The sequence below is a fragment of the Arachis hypogaea genome, chromosome 10 (assembly GCF_003086295.3).
Source record: "Arachis hypogaea cultivar Tifrunner chromosome 10, arahy.Tifrunner.gnm2.J5K5, whole genome shotgun sequence".
Lineage (NCBI taxonomy): Eukaryota > Viridiplantae > Streptophyta > Magnoliopsida > Fabales > Fabaceae > Arachis > Arachis hypogaea.
This window is the reverse complement of record NC_092045.1, coordinates 1,726,996-1,737,772: the sequence shown is the minus strand read 5'-3', so window position 1 is coordinate 1,737,772 and position 10,777 is coordinate 1,726,996. Positions and strand designations below refer to the sequence as shown.

At 30.5% G+C, this 10,777-nt stretch overlaps 1 protein-coding gene and 1 long non-coding RNA gene across 2 annotated transcripts; one reads left to right on the top strand and one right to left on the bottom strand.

Moving 5' to 3' along the window:
* The first annotated feature begins 5,604 nt into the window (after positions 1-5,604).
* On the top strand, positions 5,605-7,532 carry LOC112714494 (GDSL esterase/lipase At1g31550). The gene is made up of 5 exons (XM_025766100.2): positions 5,605-6,163; positions 6,234-6,470; positions 6,562-6,710; positions 6,857-7,130; positions 7,248-7,532. Exons 1-5 carry the CDS (start codon positions 5,878-5,880, stop codon positions 7,481-7,483), a joined length of 1,182 nt encoding a protein of 393 aa, XP_025621885.1. The 5' UTR covers positions 5,605-5,877; the 3' UTR covers positions 7,484-7,532.
* A 422-nt stretch (positions 7,533-7,954) lies between these two features.
* Positions 7,955-8,786, bottom strand: LOC112714496 (uncharacterized). The gene is made up of 2 exons (XR_003811946.2): positions 8,452-8,786; positions 7,955-8,193 (listed from the first exon to the last, which is right to left on the bottom strand). It is a non-coding gene; the product is annotated as an uncharacterized lncRNA (long non-coding RNA).
* Between the last annotated feature and the right edge of the window lie 1,991 nt (positions 8,787-10,777).

Here is a 10,777-nt window from a genome sequence, read left to right as displayed (position 1 = left end):
AGACATTAAGGGGGAGCCATGTAACAATTGGAAAGGAAAGAATCCAAGTATTTAAAGGGAGTTACTCTAATCCTTGATTTTTTTTCCATTTCAATTTTTAAATAATGTTTGTCATCAAGAGGGAGATTGATGAATTTAAAAAACTCTAATTTAATTTGATGATGAACAAACATTATTAATTTAATTAAAATTACAAAATATCAATTTGATTTTAATTAATATATATTGATTGATAATTTTGTTGTGCAGGTCATATATATGTTGGTAAACAAGTCCAATTGTGTTAAGAAAATGTTTTCAGCCTTGTGCACTTTTGATATATTAAGTGGCTGAATTATAATTATGTTAATTGGGCCAGAATAAGTACAAACAAGGCCAAAATAAAATTTTGATGCAAAATTAAAAGGCTTGGTTCGAAAGAAAAATAGAATTGGGGTACTATGGTTAAGTTACTCTTTTAAAGTAATGAAACCCAATTCATTGATTCATAGCTGCATGCTTTCAATGGATTTCTTTTTTCATCTTGTGGTGGAATTCAAATTTTATTAAGTGAAGTTAATGCAGATCTTAGAAACATGAAAGAGAAAAGTGTCAAAGTGATTTGATGGCACTAAGTGTAGCTTACACACTACTACACAAGAAGCATGGAGAGTTAATCTTAATTAATTTTTTTTGATAACACTCATTATACCCATTGCATTATCTTTTCTTTTTCTACTCTTTTCTCTCTCTCTCTCTCGGTTATTTTCATAAGGAAACATGGAAGCATTAGCAAGCTACCAACAAGAAGAAGAAGGAGCCAGTAAAAAGACCATTGTAATGATGGCAAGAAAAAAGAAAACAAAAAATATGCTGTGGCTGAGATCTTCACCAAAGGAGGTAAGATTTGGTGAAGTAAGCTCAACCTCTCCATACCAAAAATGAAAGAATAAGATCTCGGTCAGAGAAAGAAGATTTTAGAGGGATGGTTCGTCTCTGCTTTTGGGTTTTCTCATCACAGAAGGTAGCTAAGGTGGCTACGTGAAGGAGGTAGCAAAAGTGGAGCAGGAGGAGCTGTCATGCATCAAGAAGCATCAAGGGCTAGGGAGTCATTCTTGGAGTGCAAGCAAGGAGGGATGGCTCGGACTGATGAAACTTGGTGTAAAGGGAAGATACAGAGGTAATTGAATATTGGTTAAAGCATTTGGTTTCCTCTCCTCTCTCTCTGACCGAACTGGTTTTTTTGATGAAGAAGAAGTTTAGCTTGGTTTATTTGGTTTCAACCGTGGAGACTTCCCCCTATATAAATAAGGGAGAATAGCCAGGGCTTGAAGCAAGGAGTGAGAGTGCAAAGCACATGATTCTCATAGCTACCTAAGCTAACAGAAATTCTTCTCCTTCAATGTATTTTGTTTTGTATTTTTCTGTTTAATTTTATCTGTCTTTAGTCTCATGGAAAAAGGCAAACAGTGAGGTTTGTATGAAAAAGCCATAGAGTGGAAAAAGGCAGAGAGTGCAAAATTAAAAGAAAAAGCCATAGATATCCTTAGAGGTCCTTTGTACATCTGTGTTGTGTATCATGATTCTGTGAAAATTTCCTTATAAGTTGGGTTAGCACTTTACAGTTGAAAGCTTGGCAGTGACCAAGTCAAGTTCAGGATTGGGTTTAGATTTTGCATTTGTTCCGGATAGGAAGGGTAGTTTCTAGAGAGAATTGGTATATGTAATCAAAGATGATTATAGTGAAATTCCATCATTGTTGTGATGGAGACTGGATGTAGGCTGCATTGCACTTAGCAGCCGAACCAGGATATATCTTGGTGTAATTCTCTCTCTTCTACTCCATTTCTGTTTCTGCTGCACAGGAGATAAAACTGAAAAATATCTCGTGCCGGGTTACGATATAAAAAGAAAAAGTCTCGTGACTGGGTACGAGAGAAAAATCAAAAAGTCTCCAGAAGTTATTTCAAAGACCTGCAAGTGTTATTAAATGAAAAAGGGGTTAAGATTCAACCCCCTTCTCTTAGCCACTGTAAAACCATCATACGTGAATATAATTATACGTGGGTCTTCAAAGATAAAAATTCAGATAAAGTTAACTTAGTAGATAGTGGATTAATAGTCAAATTAGTCTCTAAAAGATAAAGTATTTTTCAAATTCGCCCCTAAAATATTTTTTCAATCAAATTACTCTTTTAAAAATTACGAATTAATCGTATATGTCCTTCATTTTTTCCATTCACAATTTTCGTCAATAATTGATGATGTAAAATGCTAACTGATAGCATACATGATATATAACATGTTTAATTAGACGTTGACTAAATATGTTTACAAAAATATAATAAATTTTGTCATTAGGTTATTTTAGGAATAGAATTTTTGTAATAGGAGAAAATGACTAAATTAATAAATTTTCATAAATATATTTAGTCAATATCTAATTAAATATATGAGGTATTATATATGTTATTAATTAACGTTTTACAACATTAATATTTGAAGAAAATTATTAATGAAGTGACTGAAAGATAAATATGATTAATTCGTAATTTTTAAATGATAAATTTAATTAAAAAAATCTTTTAAAAATAAATTTAAAAAGATATCTTATTTTTTAAGAATTAATTTGACTATTAATCCGTTAGATTAATAGTTGAGAATTGTTAATTGTATTTGAATTTCATACTTGCCACGTGCCAATAATGCAGATAGAAAGGTCCATGCCCATGGACAGATCTAAGTAACCAGCCAGTGTTTGTATGGTTGCCATAAAAAAGGGGTGAATTATGGTCCACTTCTAGTAAATTAAATATGAGAAATATTTATAAAATGATAATTAATTTGGTGGAAAATAAAGTGTTCAGCAAAACTTAAAAAAATAAAAGAATTGCACACAAATTGCCTGTTAGTTGAAACCAGTACATATCTTGGGATGTACACTTAACCGAAGTAGCATATAAATGGGTTAATAGTTAAATTACTCCTTCAGAAATAAGATATTTTTAATTTTTTCTAAAATACTTTTTAATTAAATTAGTCTTTTAGATATTACAAATTAAGTATATTTGTTTTCTATTCACTCCATCAACAATTTTTTTTAAAGATTAATATTATAAAACGTTAATTGATAACATATATAATATCTGATATGTCTAATTAGATATTGACCAAATATATTTATAAAAATTTATTAATTTAGTCATTTTTTTCAATTACAAAAATTCTATTCTTAATATGATATATTAACTAAATTTGATAGATTATTTTTAAACATATTTAGTCAATGTCTAACTAAATATGTTATATGTTATATATGCTATCAATTAGTATTTTATATTATCAATTGTTGACAAAAATTGTGAATAAAAAAATAAAAAATATATATGATTAATTTATAATTTTTAAAGGACCAATTTAATTAAAAAAATTTTTAAAAACAAATTTAAAAATATTTTATTTTTTAAAAACTAATTTGACTATTAATTTGCGTATAAATGAATTGCTAAGGGTTTACTAGAAAGATCATTTACTAATAGGATCTCATGTGACTCAGACACATGATATACTTAATGTGTACACAAAAACAACAAAAGTCTATTCTGTTTTAGCATGTATGATTGTTCTGTTTTGTAATAAGGTAATCAAGCACATATCTCAACCAACTCCTTTTCGTGGAGGTTTTAAGATCATCTCCCGTAAAAGATTCATTCAAATTTCTATTTATTTATGTTTCACATATTATAAAAAATAATTTTATATTAATTTTTGCGTTATAATTAGTAAATAAAAATTTAAAGTATTTTTTTTCTATTAAGAGAAATTAATTTTAGTTTCTATTGTGACCTCACTTAATTAATTAATTAATTAAAATTAATATAGTTATTATTTTTTTATAATAATATTATTAAAATTTATAAATTTAAAAATAATTTACTATTAAAAAATATTAATATTAAAAAATTAATAACTTCATATATAACAATAATACACAATATATAATTTGAAATTAAACTAATTTATAAAATTACTTAATATAAAAAAATATAATAAAAATCTATAGTTGATAATAAATATTATGAAATTGACATATGTATTCAATCAAATCTTTTTTTATGTAAATAAATTTAATTAATTATAATTTAATATAACAATATAAATAATATTTAATATTAATTTAGTATAATTATTTATATTAATTATGATTTAAATAATTAATATAAATTATTAATTAAATAAAGATATAATTATTTAAGATAATTAATTATTATAATTATTAATAAATTTAATATGATTTAATTATTTAATTAATTATTATTTAAATAATTATATTAAATAATTAAATCATATTTAATTTATTAATATAAATATTTAATTAAATAAAAATATAATTATTTAATATAATTTAATTATTATTTTAATATATATTATATATTTTAATTTATTTTTTTAATTATTTGTCAGGTGTCAAAATTTTATTAGAATGCAAAAGTTTCTTTGAGAAGAGACTTTTCTTCTTAGTCCACGTGAAAGAAACTTAATTCCTTCTCTCTCCAATGCTTCGGAGAAGGGCCTTCACTTTTATACCATTATACCATTAGAGTTGTTCTAAAAGAATTTCACATGTTGATATCAACTAACGTACAGTAGTGTTGTCAATTTGCCACTAAAAATATCCCTGCACAAGTGATTTATTTAAATTAAAATACAAAATTTGAATATATTTATAAATATGTAAAAATGTCAATTAATTAGAATTTGAATTAAAACACTTATTTATTTTGATTTTTTGACTTTTTTTAAATTCAAATACAAAATATTTTTTATTGATATTTATATTTTAAAATTAATATAAAATAAATTTTAAAAATAAAAAATATAAATAAGCTGTATATGAAAATTGGGCCTCATGGGTAACGAGTCGAATTAATAATATAGCCTTTAACCGAAAGTCATTGTTCTGATGTCCAAAAAAAAAAAAAGGCGATTGTAGTGCGGCTGGCCACTGAAAACATCTGGTCACCACCAACTACCTTTGACCACGGCATCCATGCATAGAGGGTTGTAGCCTTGTAGCAGTTGGCAATTCACGAGGAAGAAGTGAGTTAATGACTCTTGTTTGTTTTTTATTGGTTGGAAAATGGGGTGCACAAGTGGAAGATTGAAACTTATTAGTGTATTACAAACCCATGTGTCATTTGTGTGCTTTGCTCTCTTCACCATTCCAATCCAATCATGCTTTTGCTGTTTAAGCTTTGTTTAGTTTTAATAATATCAAAATGTCAACAGGTTAATCCTATTAAAATTATTAAGAAACATTTTCTTATATGTTTGTTTGAGTGGAAAATAGAAGGAAAGAAAAGGGAGAAAAAAAAATGGGAAGGAAAATGATTATTTTTTATTGTTTGGTTGAAGGGGAAAATTGAAAGAAAAGAAAATAGATGGAAAAAAAATTGGTGGGACCCACCAATTTTTTTTCTCTCCAATATTAGAAAGAAAATGAAGAGAAAACTAATGTTTCTCTTTCTATTTCCAATACTACCCCTTTACTTTTTTCAATATATATTATAATATAAGAATAAAATTATCTTTTTATAACATTTCTTTCCTTCTTATTTTCCTTCCAACCAAACACATCTATAGAAAATAAAAATCTACTCAATTTCTTTCCTTTCTTTTCTTTCTTTTCAACCAAACATTGAGAAAATATATTTCCATTATGTTTAGCGTGTGAAGGGTGCGGACTCGGGAGTTGGTGGTAGACAAAAATTATTAGAATATATCGTGTTAGTCGTACCAACTACCAACGTGCTTCGGTGCTTCCTGAGTTTAGAATAATCCGAATAAAGAAAATAGAAATATAATGTAAGAACTTTACCTTCAGAATTAGATAGCAGAATGCGCATGGCTAAGGCGGCTGCTGCTTCTTCTTCTTTGGTTTGGTTTCTATCAGTAGCAGCTCTTATTCATACGCGCACGGTATTATCCTCTACTGCTTCAAGCCGGTGCTATAGTGCAATATACAGCTTCGGAGATTCCATTGCTGACACCGGAAACTTATACTATGACACTGAAGACATATCACCCTCCACATATCTGGTTTTGAACCCTCCATATGGAGACACCTTCTTTCATTTTCCCACTGGAAGATTTTCTGATGGCCGTCTTATCATCGATTTCCTTGGTAATAACTAATAACATAACCGTCGTCCCTTCTCTCTCTCTTGTTCTTATGTTCTTCTTTGTGTTTGCAGCTGAGCAGATTGGGGTTCCATTGCTAAAACCTTACCTGGGAATCAAGAAAGGGAAGATAAAAGATTGGAACTCATTGGAGGGAGTGAACTTTGCAGTTGGAGGTGCCACTGCTTTGGATATGAGCTTCTTTGCGGAGAAGGGTCTCTATGACGTTCTTGTTCCCACCAACTATTCTCTGGGGGTCCAGTTTGATTGGTTCATGGACTTGCTTCCTTCTATCTGTAACTCTTCTTCAGGTAATCTTCCAGTTCTTCTTTTCAATTGGGCACATGCAAGCTGCAATAATGCTCCAATTGAAACTTATGGGATAGTCCTCTAATTTTGCAGGGTGTAAACAAGTTTTTGGGAGCTCTTTGTTTCTTGTTGGTGAGATTGGTGGAAATGATTTCAACTATCTTTTCTATCTAGGCAGGCCTATAGAAGAAGCCACCACATATGTACCACTTGTGATTAATAAAATCTCTTGGGCCATCAATGTAAGAGTTTTGGAAGCATTAATACATTTGAATATCTTATGAAGCAAGCATTTAAGATAATTATATAAAATCTGAGAGTATCTTATGAAGCCAGCATTTAAGAATTATTTTGAATCATAATCCATATATAACTGAACCTTGGTCAGAAATTGATTGATTTGGGGGCTCAAACTCTCGTGGTTCCCGGAAACTTCGCTCTCGGATGCAGCTTTGTCTATTTGAGAAATCACTCCAGTACTGATGTGGAGGATTATGATGAAGCTGGATGTTTGAAGTCCTATAACAATTTTGCTGACTACTATAACAACCAACTTCTTGCTGAACTAAATCGGCTTCGAGAGCTTCGCCCCGGTGTTAATATCATCTATGCAGATTATTACCATGCTTCCCTGCAATTATATCAATCTCCAACACAATTTGGTACTTAACTCTTCTTTTTTCTGCATAATTTCTTGAATGATATATCATCTGTGAACAATCACATATCACATATGATTCTATTATTCCTCATAAGTTGCGGTTTGTTTGTGATATCAGGATTCACAAAATCGATTCTATATTCTTGCTGTCCACTTGAGAATGCAAACAATCACAATCCACCGGCGAAGCACTGTGGTGAGCCGGGGTTGATTAGTTGTAATGATCCATCCCAGTTCATAACTTGGGATGGTGTACACTTAACTGAAGCAGCATATAAATGGGTTGCCAAAGGTTTACTAAAAGGATCATTTACTAACCCCAAAATTGGGATCTCATGTGATTCAGACATATGATATACTTAATGTGTACACACAAATAATAAAAGCCTGTTCTGTTTTAGCATGCATGTCTCTTCTGTTTCCTAATAAGGTAATCAAGCACATATCTCAACCAACAAATAAACTAGGAAGTACCTGAATAAAATAAAGTTGAAAGCCATACATGAAAATGTAAAATTTACACCATTATAGCAATTATATCAACATGCTACAAGAAGTTGAAAATAGGAAATTTAAGGTGGTTCAATTAACCTACGGTGAAAGAAAGACCTAGAAGCACATGCTCTATGAACAGTGAAGAATTCAATTCAAGTGGCAAGCACAAATATCCCAGCTGTAATCCCAACAAACAAGATACTGAAATACTTACTACTAAAGACCAAACTGAATTGACAAATTAACAATCAGTTTACATGTTAAATCTCTCATTCTGATGTGTGAGATTATGGTAACTCAACCAAGGCAATATTGAATAAAGATCAAGCAGAAAATATAAGAGATTGGATTTCATTAGAGGAAACTCTATCTGCACTTTCAAATGTTCCAATTTTTCACATTCATAGTTGGAAGGGAAATCATACTTTAATGCAAAAGCAAAATTAAACAAAGTTCTCTAGAAGCTTCTTCCAGCTGAACTTGCCAACACTTTATTTACAACATAATTAAGTGTCTCTGTTGAGTCGTTCTCTTTTCTTGTTTGACATCGATCTTGTGATTCTGATGGCCTATAGAAAAGAGAAGCACGGCATTAGACATGAAAAAAGAAATAGCTTAAAACCCCTCACCACAAGAATAGGCTTCAGGAAGCAAGACAAGACAGTGATCAATTATTCCATAAGCATTGATAAATTCAAACAGCCAAATGCCGCATCTGATTGCAACTTGATGCATAATGCATCTTGCTAGGTATTTTTAATTAATCACAAAGCAATGAAAACTATGAGGAATAACATAGTGCAATCCTTAGGAGAATAGTTACATACCATTTTCTTCTTCTTATCCTTAATCTCACTAGGGACTGGCACGAGACTCTCTGTGTATACAATGTACCGACTAGAACGACCTACAAATTGTTCCGGATGACGATACTCAAGACGTTGGAATTGGAGTTCTCGTCTGACATCATATTTGGCAAACCATAAGTTAGATACCGGAGAATACTGTAGTATAACAATGTCACTACCATTGGATAAGCATAGAGGCCGAGACAGTCCACTAAAAATCTGATAGAAAATCCAAGATGAATGCACTTTATATTCTTTCATCATCCATATGGTAATTATACTTAATTCATAAGAATACAAGGCCAGGCACCCTCCTAGTACGGCGAGAAAAATGGTATTGAGATAACCCATCACTTGTTCAGGCATAGATATGGTTGAGAAACTTCTTTCCTTCAAATCAAATATAAGAATACTATAATCTCTACCTCTACGAGTGCAGGATGACCAATGAATAGCGCCATTCAAGAAGAACCCACGAGATTGCCAGTTCCTCCTACCCAAGGGTTTGGAGAGTGCAAAATCAAGATTAGTCCATGAATTGGTTCTCAAAGACAAGCAATCAAAGTGCTCTTGGCCATTCTTATCCTGAGAAGCTACAACAACTAAGTAGTCATCCTGTGAAACATCATAACCAAATCCATACAAATACGCACTACCGGGAAACAAAGTTCTTGCGACCACTACGAGAAACAATGTGAGAGTAGGAAACTCTTTTGCTGGATCCAATTAGTGGGTTCCATACGATAAAAAAATGCGGGGCTCGGTGTAAGAGAACAAGCCCTCTGCAGGAGCACATAACTTCAAAATCAAAAGGTGTGTTCGTCTTGAAAGGGAGAGATACCTCTTTTACTGCAGTAGCACGCTTGTGGCGGTGAAATACTGCGTCAATGTCAACGAAGCAAGCCTGGGAGTCTTCATTTATGAAGAGGCATACATGGGTGGGTGCGGCAGAGAGGTGAACATGCGATTTCGCAAAGTCGGGATCGGAAATGAGAGCGTTCCAAAGCTTCGAAACACACTTGAGGCGACCGAGATGTTTGAGCGGAACCCTCACTAGGATTCTGTGAATCAGCTCAAGAGGGAGAATGTCGTCAATGCTCTTGCTCTTGTGATTCTCATTCAGCTGTTGCTTCTTCTTCTTCTTCTCCATCGTCGATTGCTGTTTTGGTTTGCTCCCTGTGTGCTTCTGCTTCTTCTTCTTATCCAGGCTTGGAAATTGAAATCGAATGCTGTGCTTTTCGCAATTTATATAGCAAATCACTCCGGATTTGAAATTGCGTTGAAAACAGAAAAGGGAAGAATCTCTGACCTAAAAAAGAGAAGGGAAGAATCACTTCCCAATTGGATATTGGGAAAAACAATATTTTTTAAAATTATTTAAAAAGTTATTTAACATTTAGATCATACTTAATTTTTTTTAATATTAAAAGTATTTGTAATTTTATTTGAATAAAAAAATAATTTTTTAATTAAGTAACATAAAAGACATATTAAAAAATAAAATTTGTATGATTTTTTATTCTTAAAAAGCTTTTAAACTATATTCATAATTATACAAAGACAAGACATTTTTATTGCAATTACATATAACTAAAAAAATTTTAGAATTAAAATAAAACTCATAATTGACTATAAACAATAAAAAATAATGCTCTAAAATTAATCTAAACAGAAAAAAATGCACTTGAAATTTTTGGTTTGATGCTGGGCGAAAAAATCTTGAGAGGATATATAGTAAAAAATTGGTAAAGTAAAAAAATGAAAATTTTATTATTATTAAATTTGTAATTTTTATTGTATATGAATTTTATTATTTTAATTTAAGAATAGTTAAACATTTAGCTCTTTACTTTGTCCATAATTAACCATAAAAAAATTAGAAAATAAAACTCTAAAATTAAATGTGATGGGAGAAACAAATATACTTGAAAGATGTACTACTAGTGGAATTTAGTTTTGAAAAAGTGTTTTTTTAACCTAGACGAGAGTAAATGTGGAGAGATATTAGGATTAAAAAAATGTATTTTTATAATTATCAAAATTATTTATTTGGGTAAAAAACTCAAATAAGTTAAGGGAAACAAAATTTTATACAAATTTGTCAAACCAAAATCTGCTTGGTAAATCCACCAATGCACATTTATATGTAGTTCGAACCAGTCTGATTCGAACTCCATTTCTACATAATTCAAACCAGTTTGGTTCGAATTATACACAAACACAAGCACACACTAATTCGAACCATCTGGGTTCGAATTATAAACTTATTAAAAAATTAATAATTAAAAAAATAAAAAATATATTT

What these genes read in the sequence shown, in the direction of transcription:
- LOC112714494 (XM_025766100.2), top strand. Translation starts at nt 5,878, where the DNA reads ATGCGCATGGCTAAGGCGGCTGCTGCTTCTTCTTCTTTGGTTTGGTTT. An exon ending in TCTTATCATCGATTTCCTTG is followed by an intron (nt 6,164 to 6,233) that starts GTAATAACTAAT and finishes TTGTGTTTGCAG; the next exon opens with CTGAGCAGATTGGGGTTCCA. An exon ending in AAATCTCTTGGGCCATCAAT is followed by an intron (nt 6,711 to 6,856) that starts GTAAGAGTTTTG and finishes AACCTTGGTCAG; the next exon opens with AAATTGATTGATTTGGGGGC.